This window comes from Tiliqua scincoides, chromosome 1 (assembly GCF_035046505.1).
Source record: "Tiliqua scincoides isolate rTilSci1 chromosome 1, rTilSci1.hap2, whole genome shotgun sequence".
Classification (NCBI taxonomy): domain Eukaryota; kingdom Metazoa; phylum Chordata; class Lepidosauria; order Squamata; family Scincidae; genus Tiliqua; species Tiliqua scincoides.
The window spans coordinates 217,370,154-217,396,331 of NC_089821.1; the positions used below are offsets into that span (position 1 = coordinate 217,370,154).

The following is a 26,178-nucleotide window of genomic DNA, read 5'->3' on the forward strand; positions in this document are numbered from 1 at the left end:
AGGGTAGTTAGTCAGTCAACAAAACCTTTATTAGGCATAAACATTTGATAGGTGAGAACTCTGTACAGAAATTGTAGAAGGAGGGTAGTTGCTCTTAGCACACTAACAAATAAGAGAAACTCAATAGGCCCAGAAGAATTAACAATGAGATGCTGATCATCTGCTTGGCCAAAAGTCTCTTTCTTTGTTTCTATTTGTAGCAGTCAAGTTGCTTTGAATCAGATCACAAAAGAACAGTGTCCTCGAATGCAAGACAGGAAGTGTCACTGGCCAAGCACAGCAGCTCTGTTCAGGAGCATTAGCTATCAGCATTGTCAGTGACTAATTAGGTAACAGAGGAGGAAAATGCATCTAAACGACTACATTTTTCTTACCTGCAAACCTTTTATCTGACAAGTTTTCACCTTAGCAATGTTCTATGCCACAATTTGGTTTTATTCAACAGTAAAACAAAGAAAAAGATTGGAAATGAAAATTATGATCCTGCATGGATTTATCCCTTAACAGGATATAAGAATGCAGAATCCTGCTGTATTCATTCTCATTCATTTCCTTCCAGAATGATGGAACTGGATATTAATAGGGCCCATTTGTATCCAATTCTATTCACTCTGGAAACAAACGTTAGGTGCTTTCATCCCATCAGTTCTTTTGCCATCCTAAGAGTGAGAACATGTAGGAAGGGCCAGCAGGGCAAAAGCACTGATGAAACTAAACTAAACATCTTGGAGGCGTGATTTGAGCAAGCAAGCTGAAACCGCTAATAGACACACTGTCAGAATGAAATTAGCAAGTGCTTAGCCTTGTCAAACTGTACAAGAGGTCAGTGTCTGTCACAGTGCTCAGTGAGAGACAGTAATAATTTCCATATTGTGCCAGGCAGGGGGCAGGGAAGAGGAGGTTAACCTTTCCGTAACCTGAAGCTGTTTCATCCACTGCTGATACACCAATTCAAATGGTGTTAGCTTTTTGTTTTAAACTGCTTAGCTTTGATATTGTATTCCATTATGGTTTTCTGCTTGCTTCTTTATGCTTTCTTATGCCTTCCTCCATGAAGCTGCATGGCAAGTTGCACTGGACATTCCAAATCAATAATGAACAACCTGCCTTGCTTTATGCCGACGTATCTAAGCTACGAACAACTCACAGAAAGCTGAAACGTTAAGACACTTTATTCAGTCGTCACCAGCGACCCAGAAAAAATCTCCAGATTTTTCATACTCCACTATTTTTCGTCTTTGCATCATATTTGACCCTTCATTTGTATAGTGCATACGTGATCTTTTAGGTATATTATTGGATAACATTGCTGCCAGCAATTCTCCCTCCAAGAGTTTAGTGAGGATGAAGGCAGTAGTGATTACCTTATCTTAGTGAAACAGAAGGGAACATTTCGGAGAGAATATCTGTGGCAACACGACCCACCGGCCCTGCACTATAAAACCAAGCATGGCACACACAAAACCTGACATCATGCACACGTCAAAGTTCCCTCTGCCCAAGCTCTCTAAGGGCCCAATCCTATCCAACTTTCCAGCACCAAAGAAGCTGTGCCAATGAGGTGTGCACTGCATCCTGCTGGAAGGGGGGTAGTCATGGAGGCCTCCTCTATGTAAGGGCACATTGGTTCCCTTACTTAAGGGCTGCGTTCCAGCTGCATCGGTGCTAGAAAATTGGATAGGATTGGGCCCTAAGTATGCTAAGTAGCTAGATTGTGAGTCCTGCGGTTTAGGAAAAAATTGCTGCAGACTACCCTGGGCGCATGGGATGGGATGTGTTCCACTGCAGTAAAATAGCACACTTACAGGAGAATTTGCTCAAAGAGCATTATAATATTTACATAATCAAGATTTACATTGTTCTTAAAGAATAATGGCAATGCACCAGGAAAACCTGGTGGACTGGAAAGACAACTCTCAAAAAGACCGGCCCCCTTTGCCAGAACCTCCATTTGGCAACGCCAGCAAAAGGGGTGGGGAGAAGTCTTTATTATCACTGCCCTTGCCTGTGCCTCCTTCAGCCTGGATTGATTGGCAACCTTCAGTCTCAAAAGACTATGGTATAAGCCTACAGCACCTGGTATTCCCAGGCGGTCTCCCATCCAAGTACTAACCAGGCCTGACCCTGCTTAGCTTCCAAGATCAAACCATTCCTGCAACCAATTGCACCACTAATTGTAGCAAGACCACCTGCTGAACTTAAGGAATCCTCTTAGCAAAGCATCTGAACCCCAGCACCCAACACCTTTGACATGGCCACCATTCAGGGACATAGCCAGGAATCACATGTCACCACCACTGCTACTATCAACACCACCCACCCAGTATGCCAGATCTTTAATTGTGAAGGGAGGAACATCTCCATCACTAATTTGACCTTGTCATTGTGAATCCACTTTGGAAATCCATTATGTCTGAAAAGGAGCATAGAAATCTTGTGATAAACCAATTAATTAAAATATCCCGAGAACACAGAATGCCCATTGTGGTGATGCAGAAAGCACTGAGGTATTCGTAGCATACAATATAGTCCATGAAAGCAGCGAGGGTTGTGGTACATCTGACAAAAATATCCAAGAAAATGTACCCTCTGGAGAAACTTCAAGCCATTATGGCAAACGCTGCAGAAGGTTTTTCTGTTTCGCTAAATTGAGATTGACTAAGATTACCTGGAAGTCTCCATTTTTGCTCAGGGCAAACAAGAAATGCCAAGTAGGGTGGGGAGAATAGATCAGGACCACGGTAGGGGTCAAGAGTTAAAGTCCCCTTTCCCATGCTATATTTCCAAGTGAGAGTTTACTCCAAACACACATGGCTCCTACCTTAGAGGGGAAAAAATCAAGCCCAACTGCTTTAATTATGTGTTTAACTTAGAGCCCAATCTTGTGGTCGGCGGCATGGCTCTGTGCCACCGACCACAGTCACAAACGTGCCATAAGGCGTGTTCGCGGGGCTCACCACCGGGCTCCCACTGGTGCTAGCCCAGTGCTGGCCGGTGCTGGGCTAGCGTGGTGCGGTCGCCCAGGTTCCGTGTCTCAGTGGTCTTCTGGACCACAGTGCAGTGGAACAGGAGGTGGGGGAGTGGATGGGGGTGTGGAGGAGGCGTTCCGGGGAGGGGGGAGGTCAGAGGGGGCTGGTGGGAGGCGCGCCAGGGGGTGGGCGGGAGGAGGATCCGCAGAGCTGAGCTCTGCAGGATCCAGGGCATTTGTGGCATCTTCGCGCCCTAGATGAGCACCTTTTCCTTACCCTCTTCCTTAGCCCCATTGCGGGGCTGCTTACCTTACTCGGGGGAAGGAGACAAACTTGGACTTTGGACTGCAACAATGTATTGGTGAAAATGCTTTGTGTGTGTGTGTGTGTGTGTGTGTGTGTGTGTGTGTATTTTATTTTTATTATTTTTTATTTTTTTATTTTATTATTCATATTTTTTATTTTATTATTTTTATTATTTATATATATTTTTATTAAATATATTTTTATTTTTTATTATATTATTCCTATATGACTAACCTTAAGACTGACCTTACAGTATATGCACAAACATTTCATCTTCAATAGAACTGTAAGAAAACCCAGCAGAACAACTCTCATCTCTCCATGGCAGATTACTTGTTAGAAAGTGCCCATTGGGAACTGGATGGGATGGCATTACACAAGCCATTTAGCAAGTGGAAGCAAGCTAATTACTATAATACATACCAAATGAAGTGGCAGTGGCTGGTCTGAGTACGGAGGGGGTGGCGTTTCCACGCTTATTTCCGGATCTTCATGCTCGCTCTCACTATAGCACTCTGAAGCAAAAACACAACATTTAAAATGCAGTATACGATCCATTTAACACTCTGCAAACAAAAGTATGCTTCTTCCAAAGAATTTGAGCTGAAAGTTTTGGTAATGTATTGGTATATATTGGTTCTGATTCAGTCACACAGGCAGGATGATCTGTATGAGAAGTTTCTGCAAACACTTGCAGTGAGATGTGTTAGATGCTGGGGCTGGGGCAGAGCTGTTTAGGAAGGCAATTACAAAACTATTGTGAAAAAAACCCCACATCCTGCATGAACAGATCTCTCAGGATCAGGTTTGCTGTAGTAGGTCTACTGTCAAAAAAAAAAAATCACGTTGTACCTAACATGAGGAAATAAACATTGAGTTTTAAAACCTAGCAAGGAATTTCAATTTGTTACGTATGCATATGCCTGCCCACAGAGAAATCGAACAGAAGCATTAGCAAAGCGGTGCAAGATCCCAGGGCTGGCAAAAAAAAATGGATCATAGATATGTTTGCCTGCTTATGACCCTGCATGATATTCATTGCAGCAGCCAAATGACAGCCCAATACTATGCATGTCTACTCAGAAGTAAGTCCCATTACAGTCAATGGGGCTTACTCCCAGGAAAGTGTGGATAGAATTGGGCTGTCACTCTCTTATAAAAGTGCAGTCTGCATGTAGTTAAAAATCTCCACTTGAAACTAAAACCAGTGCAGTGTTTGCTAAATATATTTAAAAGATACATCCATTCAGTGGGTATTTACTGTTTAGAGAACCAACTCCAAAAGTAAGCCTCCACTTCTAGCACTGGCAGAATTTGACTGGTACTGGGAAGGCTTCATGAGGATACATGTGATCCACTTGCCATTTTGTTCTTTTTGAATTTGGCTTCCTCCTACTTGCAAGGACTTCCCCCACCTGACTTGGTTCCTTCTAACTCTTCCATTTAAGGGGACAACATTTGGTACAGATTGCCAACTTGCCCAGACCAAAATAAATAAATAAATCTGTGCAACTTTCTTTCAGTTCCTTCTTAAGTATGCCAGTACAAAGCAAGAGCAGTATCCTCTGCTCTAGCTTTGCTCAAAGATACTGCAGATGATGCTGCATGCTAGAAATGTGAAGATATCAAAACTTCTAGAAGACAGCAAAGCCATGCCAATGTCGTATACTACAGGATGGGGGTTAGCATTGTGCTTCCAAATGCCAAACTTGTATTTATTTATTTTTAAACTGTATGCCTCATCTTTCTCATCGGATTCAGTGAGGCCAACAACACGCACATTTATTTTAAAACATGTTTCAGGCAACACGTAAAGCAAAACAGCACAGGCCTGCTGACATGGACAGCTCTTTGGCACACATCGAAAGTTAACAGTTAGGGCAACTGAGGCACTTCCCAACAGTAGGGCACCACCAAGAATGCCCTTAAACCCCATCCATATTTTAGATTAAACCAATAAAATTCACTGCATAATGATATACCCTGGACAGATTCCACATCAGACTAGGTTCAGTATTTAACTGAGGCAAATAAATATCCTACACTGTCTCTATGTTTTTTCATTAAGAACATTGCAATGATCTATTAGAACATTTTGTGTTTAAGGCTGAGTTTGTTGCAATGTATGGATTTTTTTTTCCACCTCTCAATAAACCTTTTCACCTTCATATATATATACATATGTGTGTGTGTGTATATATATATACATATGTGTGTATACACACACACACACACACACATAAGACCTTTATTGGCATAGACACACACACACACACACACACACACACACACACATATATATATGTATACACACACACACACACACACACACACACACACATATACATAAGACCTTTATTGGCATAGACATACACGCACACACACACACACACACACACACACACACACACAGTATATAGCAAACAGTTTTCATCCTTGAACTTTTTAATCATGTGCAGGAACAATGTAGATGCAGCCTACATATGGTTAAAAATCTCCACTTGAAACTAAAACCAGTGCAGTGTTTGCTAAATATATTTAAAATATACATCCATTCAGCGGGTGTTTCCTCTTTAGAGAACAGGGAACGTCTTATTACAATCCCTATTTCTAGATGTGAGTGTTTTTTGATGATAACGAAAGAAAAACACATAAGACTGCTTTCTGCACTGATTATTTTTGTTTTAAAAAAACTGAAATCTGCCAAAAATATCCATTTTATTTGTTCTTTGTTATTTAAAGGAGTGCATGGATAATGACTGACTGCATCTGCTGAAACTACACCATCTATATCACCTATTATCACCTTAACCACAAAATAACCTAGTACACTTTTAAAGCAATTATAGTTTATAATTGTAATGTAAATTTTGAATAAAAACACATAACACCACTTTCTTCACTTCTAACTTTGGAAAACACTGAAATCTACAGAAAAATAAAATCCACATTTTCTTCCACCTCTACCTCCTGCTTCTGTATCTGCCATAGGCAACACATTCATGACTATTCATGCAGTAGTGTCCTCATACAGAGAAAAGCATTTTCTCACAAGCAGCTCAGGCTAGCATGGAAAAAGCCAAGAAAAGAAGACTGACAGTAACAGGTGAGGAGGAGATAAATGCAATTTCCACCCCCTGGGTGGATTATGTAAATTCACCTCAACTTCTCCTTCAAATCAGACCTTGCAGGGAAGTAAAACTCCAAGCAATGGCTGTTGTTAGCTGAGACACTCCTTAGCTTGTTTCCTGCCCTGGGACAGATGACAGCCCTATCCAGTGAAACCAACCCATATTAAGGGGTCCTCCAATTAATTTTATTTTGGCTAATAAAACTGACATTCAGAATCACTTGTGGATGCAGTCCCCCAAACCAAGAACATTGTGCTCACTCACACACATTTATGCACCTCTGATTAGCCACTGCTCCTCAGCATAGCTTAATTCACTTATAAAGTGTATTTGAGCATAATACCCATTGTCTAGAATTACCTATAACCAAAACTGAAGAAACAAGGAAAGAGAGTAGGGAAGGAGTCTGAACCAGTTCAAATGATACTTGTCCAAGTGCCCCTCACTCTACGCAATTAGAATGTGAGCAGGCACATCTGGATCCCCTCCTAGCAGACCAGATCACATATTATTAATTATGTGGGGAATTCACCTTAATCACTCTTCTACAAATGATTTAAATATCAGAAACTAGTATTTAAATCAGACTTGGAGGGGCAGTTTGGATTTACCCAACCACACAATTAGGTAATATTATTATTCACAGTATTTATATACCGCTTTTCAACGGAAAGTTCACAAAGCAGTTTACAAAGAAAATCAAACAAACAACTAATGGCTCCCTGTCCCAAAAGGGCTCACAATCTAAAAGGATGGAAAAGAACACCAGCAGACAGCCACTAGAAAAGGCAGTGGTGGAGTGAGAAGGGCCAGTTACTCTCCCCCCTCCCCCCCCACTAAATAAAATAAGACCACCGACTTAAAAAGTGCCTCTTACCCAGTTAGCAGGTAAGCACCTGCCATGCCTGGAGTGGCATAATTTGCATGTCCATGGTGCACTCACAGGGTAACTGTGTAGCAGGGGCTGGCTAGATGAGTCACATCCAAATACACCCACTGTAGGGGAGGTGGGTGTAAGAGAGAAAAGCTCAGCCAAGCAGATCTAAGCAGGTGATAATCTTAGTCACTTCCAACTCCCCTATAGCCCAGAAAAGGTCAAGCAGAAGAGATCGCAGAACAGCAAGCATAAATCTATACTGCACAGCTCTTCTGCTGGTTCCAGAGTTTAGCCACCAGAAATGTAGAAAAATTGAATACAGGTTCAATGATAGATGGTTTCATTAAAGGGTAGTAAAGATGAGGAAACTGGAAGGTTCAATTTGTACTCTTGCACGTGCTTAACTTTAACACACAATGGTTGCCACCATGTCTGGGCATCTGTGTGATAAGTCATTTGTGCTAACAGTTTCCACACGACTAGCAGAACACGTGGCACACAGGTGCATACTAGGGTCTTAAGCTGGAAATTGCTAGGGAAGTCTGTACCTTCACTGCAAAATGCAGGTTTAGAATGTCATTGCAAAATGGCCTCAAGTTCCTCACTCATTGTTATTGTGGTTAACCAAATCAAATCTTTCCAAAAAGCATCTTCCTTAAGTCAGATACTCAAGTATGAGAGTGTGAGATTTGCTTGATCCCAGTAAAAGTCTTCATGCAAAAGTGTAGAGGAATTCTATCCCAAAAGTAAGCACTATTTAACATACCTTCTTCATTCTTTTTATTGACTTGTTTGTCCTGGACAGCCAGATTTAGCTTATTTAGCCACCTGCAATTTAAAAGAAAGCAAAATGCACTTCTGTGGAACAGAGTATCCAAGCTGTGATAAGACACATTTACAGCATGACCACTGTGCAGCAACAATCATTTATTGGTACCTCCTTTTATTAGAAGTGATGCATTGCACCTACAGAAGTCATCAGAATAGCTTACAGTTTATACTGCCAACACTCAGTACAATTCTAAGCAGGTCTACTCAGAAATAAGTCTTACTGGATTCAATGGAAGTTACTCCCAGTTAAGTGTATAGGGCTGCAATCCTAACCACACTTTCCTGAGAGTAAGCCCCATTGAACAAAATAAACTTATTTCTGAGTAGACCTGGTTAGGATTGTGCCCTAGGATTGTAGCCCTATCCTTCTTCTGCTCATTGGGCATGTACAGGTCTAGCCTATTTATACACAGATTTTTTATACACGGATTTGATTCAACACGAATGGCCCCTGCAAATGAGAAGGAATGTGTTGATCCCTGGAGAAGGGAAAAAATGCATCCCTTTAAAATAAGTTTAAAAAACTGAATGGTCCTTTAACAATAGCCTCCTTAATGGGGGGGACAGCTGGCTGACAATCCACTAGTCCTTCTCTTTCCAGCAGACCCCTCCCTTGCCCCTGAGCATGTGAAAGAAAGGTGATCACTTTGCATTGGTGAAGGGAGGGGCTGAGTGAAGTGCCTTTGTAAGCACTTGGAGGAGGACTGATTGATGGATTGTCTTCTTAATGACTCTTATCTTACATCAAAGGTCAGCAAGGCTGTTTTTAAATCACTGGAGCAAAGAAACTTTGTTTTCTAAATTGATTTGCTATAGTGCATTTTTTGTCATCCAAGTGTGTGCTTGGAATGGAACCCAAGTGAACAAGGAGTCTCAACCTGTATGTCCATCTTCCTTTTACCTTATGGCACATTGTAAACAGCATGGTTCCAGGCTGGATCCTTCCATAATGCATTCGGAAAGCTAAGCAATGGAGGTTACTGCATCAATGGACTGTTGTATTTACTGACAACCAAGGAAACAACATGCAACCTAAGAGGCTGCAGCTACTTACATGTTCATATTGTCCACATTCTCTGCTGCGAAATAAAATGTCTTGATCTGGGGATGAATGATCTTCATAGCACTACGAAAAAAGAGATAAGGAATGTGCACATAATCACACAGAGACAGGCATATACCTACTACATTTTAAAAATAAATATTTTGACAAATTTACAAAAATCAAGCATGGTAATTTACCCAAGGCTTCATTATAAAATTACAGTAAAATTACTCAAATACAAAATGAAATTTCGACTCTTAAGAACTTAATGGGTCATTTGTCTTCCAAACTCCTCCCTTGGGGAAGAAGAGCACATCTGCCAAAGACATGCATCTCTCTCAAAGTTTAAGGGTTTATAAGGTTGCAAGGAAGGAGGCTGGTGGGAACTCTGTAGAAACGTGTCTGTTTTCCTCAAAAGGAACCAGGGAACACAGTGATCAAGAGAGCATGAAATGGGTCCCTTTAGGGAGAAGGGCGGGATATAAATAAAGTTTATTTATTATTATTATTATTATTATTATTATTATTATTATTATTATTATTATTATTATTATTAAATGTGAGAAATCCAGAAGTTAATGTCTATGGATCTTTCTCTCATTTCTCAAGAAGAATGTGCCTTGCAGTGAAAGAAATTCTACATTGAAATCAGTAATTTATTTTGTATAAGAAAAGCCAGCTATGCTTTACATTCAGATTCAGACAAGTGAGAGTAAAGGCAAGTCAGTCTGTGATGTCTCAGTACTGAGTGGAATCTTTTCCCTGGAAACAAAATAATCCAAATGACCATGGCATTTTAATGGATTTCCAATCACAGTTTAAGAGCGCAATCCTTACCTGCAGATAGGCCGGCGCCAGCTCATCATTATTGTGGAAGCGCCGTAATGCACTTTCGCACCAACATAAGTGAGGCTAAGCCGGCGCACAGACTTGCACCAGCCACCCCGCGCCAACGTGGGCCCCAGGGAAAGGGTGAGTTGCAATCGTTAAGCTCAGCCGACGCAAGGGACTGAGAAGGGTGGGGAGGAGGTGGGAGGGAGGTGTTTCGAGACAGGGGGAGGATGGGCGATGGGCCTTTCTATAGGCGAGCGGGCAAGGAGTGGGAGTCAGGGCCAGGATCCGGAGTTTATGCAGGATCATAACCCCATTCTTGGGCGGCCTGGAGCAGTCCCAAGCTGCTTGGATTTGTGCCACCTCTTGAGGTTGGGGCTGCAGTGGCTTTACCCAGTGGCTTTACCCAGGGTAAGGGGAAGCTGAACCACTTTCAGCCCCAATCTTGCTTTGGATGCAGCACAGGCCTGCCAGCCTGCCTGCTCTATGGCAGGTTAGGATTGCACTGCACAACACTAAAAATCTCATTCTCATTTATCCCAATGTACTGTGCCAGATGTCAAATTCAAGGGGAGCTTCCCAGAAGCTTGTGAGAAACAGGATGCTGGATGAGATGTACCCTCAGTGCAATGCAGAAGGGAAATCCCTATATTCTCATTTTGACTTATCAAATTTCATTTGCCCAAAGCTCTGGGTAAAAGATAGACTTACTACTTCTTTTTGCACTCTGTTGCTTTATCCACTGTGAAGTCTGGAAGGCGAAGAAATCCTTCAGCTTTCTCTGCCTATAACAAGACAAGCATCAATGTCAACCCATAGTACGAGTATATACGACATTATTTAGCAAGATCAGAAACTGGAAATGGATGGAATTTCAGAAAGCTTTTCTGATGATCGAAAGACATTCTGTAATTATTTGAGATCAACATTGTGAAGCACATTACAGTATAAGGAAGAGCAATTTCTAGCATTCTTGAGCACAGACATGGGAAACAGTGGAAAGGCAGTGGGAAGAAATATGAATGACTTTCGTTGCATTTTCATGATCAAATGTTTCCTGACAGTAATCATTCTGAACACTGCAAAAAACTGTGGTAGAGTTCATCTCACTAGCAACCACACACTGCTTTTTTCCTGGACATTTAAATCGGGTTTTGTAAGCCTCAATGATGGCAAGCATCTCTTCTTTTCAAATAACCTAATTTTAAATTAAATCTAAATCTATAGCACGTAAATACGAAAAAAGCTTACACTTGAAGCCTCTTAAAACCAAACCATCTCTTAGACATTTTTTAGTTAATAGCTTCTTTTCTATAATAAAAAAATCCATAGGAAAACTATCAGACTTTTCAGGGTAAACATTATTAACATATATATGGCAACTTCCATTTGCAGCTCCCCTCCTGGTTTCCTGTTGTTCCTCCTCACTCCGCAACCACCACCCCCACCAGTGGTGTACCAAGAACAGGGCAGAGAGCGATACAACCCTGGTGTCAAATATGCCACTGAGCAGTCGAAAATCCTGGCATCCCCTGGGGAATCTCAAGGTGGAGATCAGGTCCACCTGTTCCTTTGAGTGCAGGGTAGACCTGGCCTCCCCAAGGAGTTGATACTTCTTCTACCCCCTCCTCCTTCTGGTTGGCTTTCACTTCCAAACAAAGACAGAGCAAATATTCTAGGTATGCCATTGCCTCTGCTCCATCCCATACTACAGCTGAGGGTCTCCCAACCCTCAGCAGTTGCTTTTCAGTTTGGAAGCTTCGGTAGAAAGAAGCAGAGAAGGTGGATTACACTTGCACTCGTTGCATCAGTATAGCTCCAAATGCTTCCTGATGTGTTTATTATAGTGGGCTTTCTATTGGACCCAGAGTCTAGCAAGTCACCATTGGCACAAGAATCTAGGAGTTGCCATTCTGTAGATCAAAATCGTCCACTAAGCACACCTGGATGTTCTTGCACTATTTCATGCCCTTCAACTATCTATGCTCCCCAATGTATTCATTTCTCCACTTATGAATATTTATTACTCTACTAACCAAACAAAATGGACATTTACTTCCCATTTCTTTTAAAAATATTATCTTGTCCATCAGTTACCAGTCCTTGATTCTGGAATGCTTTGGACACTAACAAACAAATCCTAGGCCTATTTAACCAGATGTAATCAGAAATAGGTTCTGTTTGGATCAGTAGAACTTATTTTCAAATATGAGTGCATAGGACTGGAGCCCCAGTATTCAAGAAAGTAATCTTGCATGCTATCCTTGCATTAGTACATAGAAAGCCAAAGAATGCTGGCAGGAAGATAGGAGATATACAATTCTGTACTTTACAGCAGGGGTCTCCAAAAGCTGGCCCGGGGGCCAGATGCAGTCCGCAGCAAGCTTCTTTCCGGCCCACGGCCAACCTCTTGTCCCCTGAAAGCCTCTGGCCCACTCAACTGAACATGACCAGAACTGTGATCTGATTGTGTCTGGAGGTTGTTCTGAGGGCCAGAGAGGTTGAATGAATGAGCCCATTCATTCAGTTATTCACTCACCTAAGTTCCATCTCTAACATACAAAATTATGCAGGGGATGGACAGAGTGGATAGGGAGATGCTCTTTACACTCTCACATAACACCAGAACCAGGGGACATCCGCTAAAATTGAGTGTTGGGAGAGTTAGAACAGACAAAAGAAAATATTTCTTTACTCAGCGTGTGGTTGATCTGTGCAACTCCTTGCCACAGGATGTGGTGATGGCGTCTAGCCTGGACGCCTTTAAAAGGGGATTGGACAAGTTTCTGGAGGAAAAATCCATTCGGGGGTACAAGCCATGTTGTGTATGTGCAACCTCCTGATTTCAGAAATGGGCTATGTCAGAATGCCAGATGCAAGGGAGGGCACCAGGATGAGGTCTCTTGTTATCTGGTGTGGTCCCTGGGGTGTTTGGTGGGCCGCTGTGAGATACAGGAAGCTGGACTAGATGAGCCTATGGCCTGATCCAGTGGGGCTGTTCTTATGTTCTTATGTAATTTATTTATTTAAGTTTCATATTTAAATTTTTTTTCCGGCCCTCCACACCATGCCGGATATTTGATGCAGCCCTCTGGCCAAGAAGTTTGGAGACCCCTGCTTTACAGTATGAGCAAAGATTCTGAAGCATGTTCCTAGGTAGTATAAAGATGGTGCTCAGAAAATACATACATCTCAGAGCAGGAAACTCTCAGCAATTTAATCTGTAATTCATGTCAACGTTTTTAAAACAGTTGATTTCAATTTAAGTCTGCCCTGGTGTCAGTTTTCTAACCCACCATTCCCAGTGGGGTGTCCCATTGGAGAAATGATTGCATAAGTGTGTGAACAGGGCCACGATGAAGACTGAATGTATTCTGAATCCTAACCAGTACTTATTTTCTCTCAAAAATTTTGAAAAGGCCAGTTAGACACATCAGCCTACTGTTGCTATGTTACCGTTCTCTGCCTCTGGGCTAAGGACTTTGCTAGCTGATTAACAGAATTCTTGCCTTATAAAAATATGACCTGTCACACAGACGCACAAGCAATTGAGACATGTGAGATGCTGGGAAGAGGGCAAACACGGTTTCTTTGAACAGCCTCTTCCCCCACAAGTGCATCAGCTCATTGTCTCCATGCTTATCATCACTTCAGCTGAGCATTCAGCAGAACGTGTGGGAAGGGACTTTTCACAGGTCCTCAGAAAACAATAAAATGTCAGCCAACCTCCAGATTTCTGAAACCACAGAAAATTACCAGTGAGTGATTTTCTCTGCCTTTTAGAGAGGAAGCTTTTGAATGTCTCCAGTTTTTGGTAGTTTCAGGAAGGTTGAAGGTGAACATTAGAACTGTCTTTCTGGATCAGACCACACACCTATTTAGCCCTTAACTTCTCACTTCCTGTCCAGATTCAGAGAGTGACCTTGCTCCTAGCTTCAAAGGTACACACCATTAGAAACATGGGCAATGTCTGGTTCAGGTAGTGGACATTGCAGAAATTGAGACATATCACAGGAATGGATGGGCAATTTTGATGGCTGAAACAACAGAGTCCATGCATTGGAATACAAAACATAATTTTATTATAGTTTTAAAATGTATTGATTTTATACCAAGAAGATAAATAAAAAATTTAGACAGGAGCTAGCAAGAGTTTTGTGGGAAGCTCACAAGGAAGGCGTAAAAGTGACGCACTTCCCCTGTTCATCCCTATCTAGTAGAGACATATATCTTTCAACATGGAGTCTACATTTCACTATCATGGCTAATAATGCAGTATGAGAAAAAAAAATATTATCAGCCATAGTGTATGTATGGCTTGTTCTTTTGCCCAACCATCATCTCTGGTTTTGAAAGTTTGTGAAACACTAAACACCCCTATAAAATCCATTTGACTATAGACTGATATGGCAAAAAACAACAACAACAACAACAACAAGTAAACACACATTGTATGCAACAATACTGTTCATAACACTATTGGCTCTCTGTTTATTTAAAAAAAAAAAGCGACCACATCCAGTCTCAAGGACCACACAACAGAAATGTTGTCTTAATTGGCCATGAAGTGACAATTCCAGCCCTCAGCACGGAAGTTCTGCTACCTCTTGTTCTTCTTCATTCCAAACCATCAGTTCACAGTACCAAAATATCTTTCTTGCAATGCTGAGCTCATCTGTGTGTGGCCACCCTAAGCTGAGCCACAGTCTGGAGTTCTCATTGACTCATAAATCACATGCTGTTTCCTGCACATCAAGGCAGCCACAGGGAAGCCCTTTCCTCATCACTTAATGAACTGGCAGGCTTTATACAGAAGTGATATTCATGCCAGAAGAAGATTATTTTGATTCAAGTTCTTGTTTCGTGATTTCTGTTGGGTGTTTGAGATCAGCTAGCTGGAGGAAAAAAATATACTCTTTTCCACAGTGCAATTTTTCGGTGAGAGACATGAATTTATTGACACATGAACTGCCTCTGCTAAAGTCTCTTAGCATTTTACAGCTCAACTTGTACCTTATGTAAGAAGAGTGCCTTAGGAATATAGGAAGCTGCATTCTACTGAGTCAGACCATTGGTCCATCTTGTTCACTCTTGCGTGGCTGGGAGAAGATCTCCAGACTTTCAGACAGGCTTTCTCTGCCCTAGCTGGAGATGTCAGGGATTGAACATGAAACCTTCTGTGTGCTAAGAAGATGCTCACCCACTGAGCCACAGTCCTTCCTTGCTTGTGAGAGATCTTTCTTAAATAGCAAGGATTCACTGGTGGATATGAGCAAACCAGGAGATTCATTTGGGAGCAGGCATACCTTGAAGAACACCAGGTCCAGAGACTATTTAGAGCACTGGTTCCTAACCTGTGGTCAATGAACTGCAAGTGGTCCGCAAGACCCTGAGAAGTGGTTCACAAGGTCTCAGGAAAAAAATATCACCTTTAATCACTTCCAGTGTCTTGCCAAGCAAGCATTCCCTTCCAAACTATAGCGAGAACAGAAAACAGCACTGAAGTGCCAGCTATGAGGGTGGAAAACAGCACTGAAGTGCCAGCTATGAGGGTGGTCCATTCTCCACCCTCTCAGTCTGTGGGGGAGTGCTCACTTGGGAGATGCTTCCCCACAGACCACTAGAGAGGGTAGAGACACTGAAGTGGCTGTGGGGGGGGGTCTGTTCTCCACCCTCTCTGGTGGTCCATGGGGGAGTGGTCACTTGGGAAATGCTTCACCATGGACCACTAGAGAGGGTAGAGAACAGACTGCCCACAGCTGGCATTGCAAGTGGTCCACAGTGATTCCAAATTTTGTCTTAGTGGTCTGTGGGCTCCTAAAAGTTGAGAATCACTGATTTAGAGCTTTCAAGGTAAAAAATGGTAAGTTCAATTGTGTCCAGAGAAACAGACTGGCAAATAATATAGTTTTTTTTAATTAATATTGGGGAAATATGATCCCACTGACACCAGTCAAACATTGGGCTGATGCACTATGAACCATCCTTTACAACCTGACGCAATTGACAATATTCTAATAATATAATAACCATGTTCCAAAGAAGTGGGAATACCTGGTGAGTCAACTGATACTGGTTTTAAAAAAAAAGACAGACCCTCCAGAGCCATAAAAAGCAACAGAGGGAATGTGGTCTCACCCATAAAAAGCAAATCAAATTCTCCAAGATCACCTGGCATTCCACAAAGTGATTCTTAGTAGAATAGCATTCCCCTAACATCACCCCCTGGAATCTTCACATCTGATAGCAGCACAACCACCTCAACTTTCAGTTCCAACAATGTTCCAGAAAGATACCATAGCTGATTGAATCAAAAGCTGCTGCCAAGTCCAGAAAAATCACCGTTTAATATAGGGGAGTGTGATAATGTCCCAACAATTATCATCAACCAGGTCCATTTCAGTTCCCAAGCCAGATTAGAACCCAGACTGAAATGGAACCCGATAACCCATTACATCCAAGATGGCCTGGATCTGTTCTGCTTCTGCACACTTAGGGTACAATCCTATACATATCTACTCATAAATAAATCTTACTGTATTCAATGGGGCTTACTCCCAGGAAAGTGTGCATAGGATTGCCGCTTCAGAGCCCAATCCTGAGTTTGGTGCGCTGTCACAAACATACTGTAAGCTTTGCTATACCGACATGCTGAGCTTTGCTCCACTGGATCCTGAGTTTCCATTTCGAGCCACTGGCCAAACATGGAGGCTCAAAATTCTATGCTGATCCTTGGGTTGGCGTGGAATTGAGTAGCCCCTTTGGGGGCCTAATTGGCTTACCCGGAGGGGGAATGAAAGTCCCCCTCTCCCAAGGAGCTGCCAGCGGTGCCTGCAAAGCGCTGCTGCAGCCTTGCGCTCAGGGAAGCTCAGGGTTGGGCCATTAATCATTTTGCACCCCCCCCCCCCAAAAAAAAAAAGACAAACAGGGAACCAGGCCAGAAATATCTGAAATTGCCTGGTCTAATGGAAGGTTTCTTGAACAAAATCATACTGCTAGGTGACAGGAACATCTGCTCTCTCAAGGAGATATAACTTCCCAGATCAATCTGGTCAGTTTCCCTTGATTAGCTATTATTAATCATGAAGGTCATAGGTCAAAGCACATTTATTGTTTATTGGAAATTCCAAAAATGCTGCCCACGGCCCCATGAAACTACTGAAGATTATATATTATATAACCACAGTTCTTGTCAGACTGGACATGTGACTATGTCTGCAAACTGCTTTGCAAAGATGTGGCCAAGGGCAACCAATAGCTCTGCCTGTTCCTCTGGCAGCCCAGAGTGGATCTGCACAGAAGCAATAGAAGTGGAGAAATAGGAACTTTTTTCCCCAACTACTGATACTGCCTGGGTACAGCTCTTTCAAAATGATTGCTGGCTCATGTTTGATTAGATTTGTTCCAAGTCTTCTAGCAGCTGTTGTCTCCACTGCCTTATTATCCCTGGAATTCAAGGGAGAAGCCTGACATCTAGCATATGGGAGACACTCTCTCTAAGCAATCTTGCCAATTGCCTAATCATCTTTCTATTCCAGACGTTGACTGGAATTTCAGTAGGATAGCTAGGAATGTTAGCTGAAATCTGCAAGGACAATTGGGACAGTGAGAAGAGAGAAATCCAAAATGGTTCTTGAGAACATGGAATTAGCAACCTCTGTCAGCCTGCTTGCTCACCCTATTTTCCCTGTTCAACTGGATGGCAGAGAACATAAGAAGAGCCTTGCTGGATCAGGCCAAAGGCTCATCTAGTCCAGCTTCCAGTATCTCACAGTAGCCCACCAGATGCTTCTAGAAAAAAGGGAACTACTAAAGAATTGTGGTGCTGGCTAATAGCTAGATGAAAAAGTGAGTGGGAACATGCTCAGATCTGCTCCCAACTTCTCTAAAGTAGCCTAGCCGAATACATTTGTTTATACATTCTTGCCTATCGTGAAAGCTCAATGTAAATAACATTTGCAACACAATTTATTTTTTAAAAAATGAGAAGACCCTAAAGCAACTCCCCTACTGAATTAACGCTGCTTCTCCCCCTTCCCACGACAACAATGCAAAGACACCAAGCTTACACATATACCCACACACACAGAAACAGGCTCTCATCTTTCGTCAACTGCAAGAATAAGAATATGCTTACCAGCTGGTTGCTATACCAGTATAATGATGGACCCTTCAGTACACACCAGAACTTTTTCCATTTGTTGCCAATAAAGCCCCCTTTTTCCTTCTTCTTGTATAACCATCCCTGGCAATCAGCAAGTCCCAAGTCCTTACATGAGATTCTTCGTCGGCTCATTGTACAAATTCCTATGCAATTAAAAACAATGATTTTTTTTAATGCTGTCTATTATTTAGGATTCTCCATTTAAACATAATCCATAATTTGTATATAATCTGTTTTACGATAAAACAGACTGTCTTAAGGATTAGCCAAAGTAAACCTGACAAAATTTAGCTTTAAAAAAATCCATGGTTTGTGTGTCAGTGAGGGATTTCAGTAAATGGATAGATTTTAAATTTGCTCCTGGATATTACCCTTAAGGCAACTGTATACAAAATGTAAGACTTCAGGGATCACAACATCAAATGCATTATACAAAACTGTTAAAACACTCTCCAAAGGAAAGGCACTAGAAAATTACCTTTCTGTGCAACAGCAAGAACAGATGAACAAAACACTCTCCCTCTTTTTTTCTTTCTCTCATGCACACAAACACACACCATCCATTTCTAATATGGACATACCAAAACAGCTTAGTCCAAATGAAGAGCAGCGTGTCATCATGTTTTTTCCCCCCCAGGATCAATGCAAAACTAAACAGAGCAATGCGAGGTGTCCACCAAACAACGGAACTAGAAGCCCTCTCTCTCTCGCTCTGTCTCTTATGAGTAAGATATCACACTAACAAAAAGAGGAACAAAAGGAAGACCTCATTACCTTGACTTTTCTTCCTTGCCTTCTGACGTAGGGGAACCTGCAAGAAATGCAGGAAGGAAAGAAAAGAGGAAATTTCAGACTGTGTTGCAACATTTGTCAAAAAGGGAGGAGGTTCTGGAGGAGGAGATGGTCGTGGTGCCTCAGCACAGAATGGAACCTTTCAAGTGTTCAGCCATGCACAGAGCTAATGGGGAAACAAGCAGCTGAAGCATAAAGTGCTATAATTAAAATTGATTAATGTGATGCTCTCGGACAGCAAGTCAATTGGTGTTCTGCCTCCTTCACGAAAGCTTTCTGTTTCACAAACACAGGCAGCTATTCCCTCTTTGGCTAGCCAATATGAAAAGTTGAGCTATGTGGTTTGGGTGTCAGCTGACACTTCGTTGCCCCCATCTCAACTCCCAGAAAGTCCTGCCAGAATTCAAAGTGTAAAAAAAAAAAGAGTACATATTAAGCCTTGGGTACAACGATTGCTAAAACTGCAGCACACTGTGGTCACCACCACAGAGCAAGTCTTCAGTGAGCCAGAGAAGCAGAAAGGGGGAGAAGTGTACAGCCTCATGGCTAGCCTGGTTCATCATCTTAACCAGTGTAATCCCACTGAAGTCCATAAGACTTAACGACTGAGTCATATAAACATATATCACATGCTCATTAGGCAGTGAAGTTGCTCTCAAAAACAAGTGGCTGAACATATGGACTGGTTCAAGCAGAAACCATTGTGTAAAAGGAAATACGAGGGCTCTTGCAGTGGGGTTTGAACAGCAATGCTGTTACACACATATGGGTCAGCGCTTGACATTGCAGTCATCGAGCAATGAACGTGTGTGTGTCACATGTTGAGTCATTTTCCGGTCTTCCTATTTCATAAGACCACACACACACAAAGCTATGACTCCTCAATGTGGTCCCTGGGAAAAAGGAACCAAGATTGGGGGGGGACGGGGGACCAACAAAGATGTTCCAAGTAAAACATGGATGGGCAAATAGTCCTGGCAAATGCTTCAGAAAGAAGGGATGCAACCTACTTTGACATTCAAGTGCTACTAGTACTATGTATAGAGTGATCCTTGGATCATCTTCTAACTGCTACAACTCCCTTTTATTGGATTCTTCCCTTCCTTTCAATATTACCTCCCAATCCTGGGTATGACTGCTGTCACCACCATGCCTTGCTCTGCCAGCTTTCTCAGTGCCTTTTCATTATTATTATTAATTATTAACAGTATTTATATACCACTTTTCAACTAAAGTTCAAAAAGTGGTTTACAGAGAAAAATCAAATAACTAATGGCTCCCTGTCCCAAAAGGGCTCACAATCTAAAAAGATGCAAATGAATACCAGCAGACAGCCATGAGAAAAGACACTGCTGGGGTGAAGTGGGCCAGTTACTCTCCCCCTGCTAAAAAGAGGAGCACCCACTTGAAAAAGTGCCTCTTACCCAGTTAGCAGGGTTCATCTGCCCATTCCTTCTGGATTCCAGAACCACCTGCTAGCTACCTCCCTCTAGACTCCCACTGAAAGGCTGTCTAATTCAGAGCATATACGTTTACGCTAAAAGTCCAATCCACACAACCATCTGCAAGTTGGACTGGTCTTGTGAATGCATTACCAAAAGTGCAACTTGTCAAGTCTTGAGGATCTTTGAAAAGTGGAAAGCATTCAGATGAGTGGTTCACCTCCTAGCTAACTAGGCTAGATGAAGTGGGAAAGAGGCTCCGCTGAAGCGGTGATTCTCTTCTGTTTATCAGGGAGAGGGCAACTGTTCCTCATCACCCCCAGCACTGCAGTAGCAGATTGTCGGGCCCTCATTTGTGTTCTGTGAACCCTTCTGGGAGAGGAAGCCATTTTCTTTGGTTATGTGAACTCTTTTTGCTGTTGAAAAGCAGTATGTACATATTTTTAATCATCTAAGATCCTCTGAAAAAGCCTGAATGGACTTCAACGGCTGAGATCCTATACCTATTTTCCTGGGAGTAAATCCCATTAAAACACAAAGGGACTTACTTCTGAGTAGACATGCATAGGATTGTGTCCAACATGTTAAAAAACAACAACATGGTTTCATGACTTCATAATATCAGAACACAGTACTTCATGCTTGAGTTTTGAAAGTCAGCATCTTTTTCTGCCCCAACTTCTATGTGAGAAGGACAATGCTGTATCACCATCATCATGCTGGTGAGTAAGCACCCTACAGCTTCATCACAGATTTAAGACACTGAGGTTCTAAATTTGCAACACCGGAACAGGAAATTGTTCACTTTAACCCAATTTCACTGCGTACACTAAAAGGAAGGATACTTACAAGATGGTTGCCGTCTGCTGCCATACACAGTATTGAAACTGATGGAGAAGCTGGACACAAAACACACATAATTATTATGTTTTTAAAACCATACATCTTGCTAAAAACACAAAGTCTTTTCATAGTTAACAATCTATGAATATTTTAAATATAAGGCCGAGCTGGAATGAAAATCCCACCAGAAATAACATTTCCCTTCAGCAGATGTCTGTCTGATTAGAGCCCATGGGATACGACAAAGGTACACATCTTCTCTAGTATTTTCCTGCTGTTTAATTTCTAACACTTCCATAATGTGCTTGATCTCTACTGTCTGACTCTAAGCCCGAAGAGATCTTGAAATAGATGCCGTGGTTAAATTACTGCAGAACTGTAAAATCGGATGCAGCTATGGTATGAAGATAAAGAGGTGGGAAGCCTGGGGTGTTCAAGTGTCCTCCATGTGGGATCTCAGCCAGTGCCCAACTTGGCAGACTTCTGATGGTGCCCATGATCTGATCAATGTCCCCATCCAATCCAAAAATGCCACACTGCTCAGGTTAAAAAAGTTATACAGTATTCCCACTTTGCATGCTGTTGTCATGACTGTAAAAATAAAGTTAGTCTTTTTAAAAGAAAAAGAAAGAAGATCAAGGTCACTGACCAAGTAAGCTGTGTCTTTAATTGCACTCTATTTTATATAAAATTTTATACAGTACTGTGTAAGCGTGCATATATGAGTGTGTTCCCAACCTAACAGGATCACAAGATTCTAAACAGTCTCTCTAGCACAGAGCTTAAGCCATTTCTGCTCAACGTTGCATATACGCAACAGAGATCAAATGTGTACACCTGTGGGCTGGGCAGAAATGTGTTTTAATAAGGCCACTGCCATTAAACCGTTCTGACTTGACACACAGTGGGAAGTCTAATGGCCAAAATTTTAAGATGTAAGTGATTAACATTAAGCTCCCCAGTCCATGCTTATGTAATTATAAAAGAGATTTGATTCTCAGAATTTTTGATCCTCTCCAAGACATTCTTGGTCAATATGATCTGCTGGGCACAACTGAAAATGAATTCCTCTCCTAAAAGACCACAGTTCCTTTCTGAATAGTTTTGAAACTCCTGGTGAATTTATGTCAGAGAATAAGCATGTAAGAAAAATGCATGCGATAAATTCAACCACTGTCCACAACAAAAACAAATACAGTCATCTTTCTTTACCTTCATTTAACACGCACACCCTTCATCTAGCTCAGGTAGTAGGAACTGCCTTGTCAGCCAACTGCAGGCAAATACCATCTCTAAGCATTATGCGCTTAGCTGATCACCTGAATAATAAAAATCTTACAAAGCACCAAAGCAGCGATGACAGAGTATTATGGATTTGCTGTGTGATTCCTATGCAGGCTTCACCACTGTTCTGCCTTAAATCAATGCTAGTTGAGAGTACAGGATTTGGCAAACACACACACACACACAACATTAATCTTCTTGAATGGTCCTGGATTCTCCATTTATAGCAATATATATATTATATAGCAATGTACTGGGAGTTAAACATTAGGAGACGAGAGAGACAGACAGACAGACAGACAGACTTTCCCAAAGCAAACTTGTGACAACCAAGCTGTCTTGGCTCAACAGCTCTAATGTGTGCAGACTGATCCTATGCATGTTTATGCAGACTAAGCCTCAGTTACTTCAGTGGTGCTTTGCACCCAGGCAAATGTTATCTGGGATAGCAACATTAGCTAGTATTATATATCTATTAAGAAAGGGGTGTCCAAACTTTTTGACAGGAGGGTCACATCATTTCTCTGTCGGGGGCTAGGAAAAAAGAGAATTAATTTATACTAAAATTTGAATAAATTTACATAAATGAATATATTAGAGATGGAACATATGAATGAATGAAGGTCTTGCAATAGCTCAAGGCCTATAAAAGACCTTGCACAAAACAAGGCTGGCCTTTCCTTTGCTGCTGCTGCAGCATCACAAACATTAAACAGCAAGTAGTGAAGAGAGCCCTCAGCCCACAGCTCACATGAGGGGTTGAACAGCCGCCCTCAAGCTTAGAGCAGTTGCGTCGGGCCAGTGCAGGCTCCAGCAAGTCTCCAGAGGGCCAGAGGCTCATTGAAGACCAGGGGTTCCCTGCAGGCCGGATTGGGCATCCCTGAGGGCTACAAATGGCCCCTGGGCCAGGGTTTGGGCACCCTTGTATTAAGGCATAGCCTTCTTAGTAGCAGTACCACAGTTTTGCAATTCTCTCCCCAAGGAGATCTGCCAAACCTCCAAGCTCCCTGCTTTAAAACATACCTTTAAAAGTGTTCCACAAGAATTTTAATCACTGGATATTTGTGCTGCTGGTCTCTATAAGCTTGTAGCTTTTATATTGTTCATTTCATTGTATTTCATTTCTTGTGGGTTATGAAATGCTCATTGCCCTGGGAAATATTCTGTGAGAAGTGGGATATAAATATAAATTCAATAAATAGGGCTGTGATCCTGAGCATGCTTACTAAGAAGCAAATTCTATTGAACTTCCAAAACAAGTTTGTTCTAGAAATCAGGCTCTAATTGGTTTCCTTTTAAAAACTTTCAACAACAGCAGTAAATGATCAAGTGCACTGGCTGGTTAAAGATGCCATCCTAGGAGAACTGATCTGGGAGTCAGCCCTCTTGAATGCAATGGGGCTTATTTTTTGGCTGCATGCACAGAGGATTAAACTATAAAGTTTGCCACCTGACCCCTGTTCTATTATCTTTCAACACAACATGAAATCGAGCTGTAACTAAGGGATTCCTCACATGCTTATCCATAGCACCCATTTCCCAACAAGGTTGCATAAAACACTTCCTGTTGGACTGCTTTTCAGTGGTAAGTTAACGGAAAGTATTAAAAACATGTGCTCCGGACTTGCATTTGCATGCATGATTATCAACCTGATATATTATTTGTTTGGGGGGCTTCCATACTCCTGTAAATCTCCCCCCATTTTGTTTTCTGACATGGTAAATGTCTTGTATGTATGACATGCCATTTCTTTATATACATTTAGCTTGTAATAAGCCAACAAGCTTAACAATAGAACAGAAACCTCCTGGTCTGGCCTTCAGTGATTGGAATCTAAAAATAAAAATTAGAAAGGGAGAGGTTGCTAAAATTAGCTACACGTAAGGAAATGAGGAGGGATCTATTAAAAAAGCAAATTCAATGCTGTTTAGAAATACATCCCAAACATAAACAGGCAGAAAGGAAACATCCTATTTCTTCATGCAAATTCATACAAGCATCAAAAGTTAACCAAAAAGCAAGGAAATAACACAACAAAAGAGCAACAGCATAACGGGCAGCGCAATTCGAAAGCCAACGGCTCCACTAGGTGCAGCGGCACCAAAATGACCACTGCATCTAATAGCACCACCAAGGCTGCCGGAGGTCTCCTCGAGGGAAGGGGACTTTTGTTCCTTTCCCCTGGGGGAAAGCCCCAAGCCTTACAATGGGGCTTCTCAAGTCTACGTCAGCCATTTTGCCAGCATAGACAGCTATCTTGCCTTGCAGCCCACCACGGAGTTCAGGATACGGCAGAACAAAGCTCCAACAATCCCAACCCCCTCCCATTCCAGTTCCTCCCCCACCATGGTGTCCCGCACCCCGTTCCACCCACTCCCCATGTCCCCCCTGCCCCAATTCTGCTTGCTTCCAGCCAGCACCACTGGAGTGCCATCCAGCCTTCTGAGTGGAGCTGAGGTTCTGCACCGAATGGCACTAGCCCAGTGCCGGTCGCCCTACCTCTCCAGGTGTCACAAACGCGCCTTATGGAATGTTTGCAACACCCATTGTCAACACTGGAGCTTGGTGCCAGCGCAGCTACTGTTTAAGATTGGGCCCTAAATGGGCTCAGAGATGAGACTATCAGAGAAGTTCCCAGGAAATTATAAAGAACAAACACGGTTAGATAAGGAATTGTTCATTTTCAACTTTGTAGGAGTGCAACTGGACAGGAAGAGTATCCCAGTTCTGTGCTTAGAAAACTGAATTATGTTCATTATGAATTTATTTTTATCATCAGCATCATCAGGTGTCTCTTTAAAGTCAAATCTCCAAATTGCAGGCAAATTCCTGGTTTGGATGACTTTAAAAGGGGATTGGGCAGATTTCCGGAGGAAAAGTCCATCACAGTTTACAAGTTGTGATGGTTTTGTTCAACTTCCGGGCTTTAGAAGTAGGCTACTTCAGAATGGCAGGAGGTCTGGTCTGGGCAGGAGGTCTGGTCTAGAGAGTAGAGCCTCCGTTAGCCCAAAGATAACATCAGAAGGTTGCCAGTTTGAGGACACCAGCAGCTCCCTGAACAGCTGGGAATGGCGAGACCTTGAAGTAGCTGACAAGCCAAGCTGAGTGATTTCACCTGCTCTTAGTGTGAGCAAGAAGCATCTTGGCTGCCCTCCATGTGAGAGATGGAGCTGCTTGTCAGCCTGCGTGGGAGATCTGGAGGCCAGAAGTAAGACCAAACCAGGAAGATCCATCCTGAAATGTTGTTGGCTCTTGAAGGAGGGAAACTCTATGATTGTAAAAATACCCTTGAGGGATTTAGAAACGCCTGTCTATGTAAACCGCCTTGAATAAAGTCAGAGGAGTAATCCGATGACCAGAAAGGCGGTATATAAATACGTTGTTGTTGTGGCAGGTGCAAGGGTTGGCACCAGGATTCAGGCCTCTTGTTGTCTTGTGTGCTCCCTGAGGCATCTGGTGGGCCACTGCGAGATACAGGAGGCTGGACTAGATGGACCTTTGGCTTGATCCAGCAAGGCTTTTCTTATGTTCTTATGCTAATTTTTAAAATGGGGCTGTGCTGAATAATTGGCTGGTAACAGCTGGAGAGCAAATGTCTTATTGAAATGGAATTGAAGTGGCTACCAAAACAAATAAACAACAAAAACGCTGTCTGCTGGTGT

General features: G+C 42.2%; 1 protein-coding gene across 2 annotated transcripts in view; it reads right to left on the reverse strand.

Annotated features, from left to right (window-relative positions):
* The window catches only part of IPCEF1 (interaction protein for cytohesin exchange factors 1), a 65,261-nt gene that overhangs the window by 10,062 nt on the left and 29,021 nt on the right, over positions 1 to 26,178 (reverse strand). The window contains exons 2-8 of one of the 2 annotated variants that reach the window (XM_066615797.1): positions 21,238 to 21,287; positions 18,929 to 18,965; positions 18,128 to 18,297; positions 10,702 to 10,775; positions 9,169 to 9,240; positions 8,050 to 8,111; positions 3,699 to 3,790 (exon numbers count right to left, since the gene is read on the reverse strand). In XM_066615797.1, coding sequence (XP_066471894.1) covers positions 3,699 to 3,790; positions 8,050 to 8,111; positions 9,169 to 9,240; positions 10,702 to 10,775; positions 18,128 to 18,297; positions 18,929 to 18,965; positions 21,238 to 21,261 — 531 coding nt within the window. In that variant the 5' untranslated portion in view covers positions 21,262 to 21,287. Of the gene's footprint in view, positions 1 to 3,698; positions 3,791 to 8,049; positions 8,112 to 9,168; positions 9,241 to 10,701; positions 10,776 to 18,127; positions 18,298 to 18,735; positions 18,782 to 18,928; positions 18,966 to 21,237; positions 21,288 to 26,178 lie in introns of those variants that run through there. The other variant, XM_066615806.1, reaches the window with a different exon arrangement.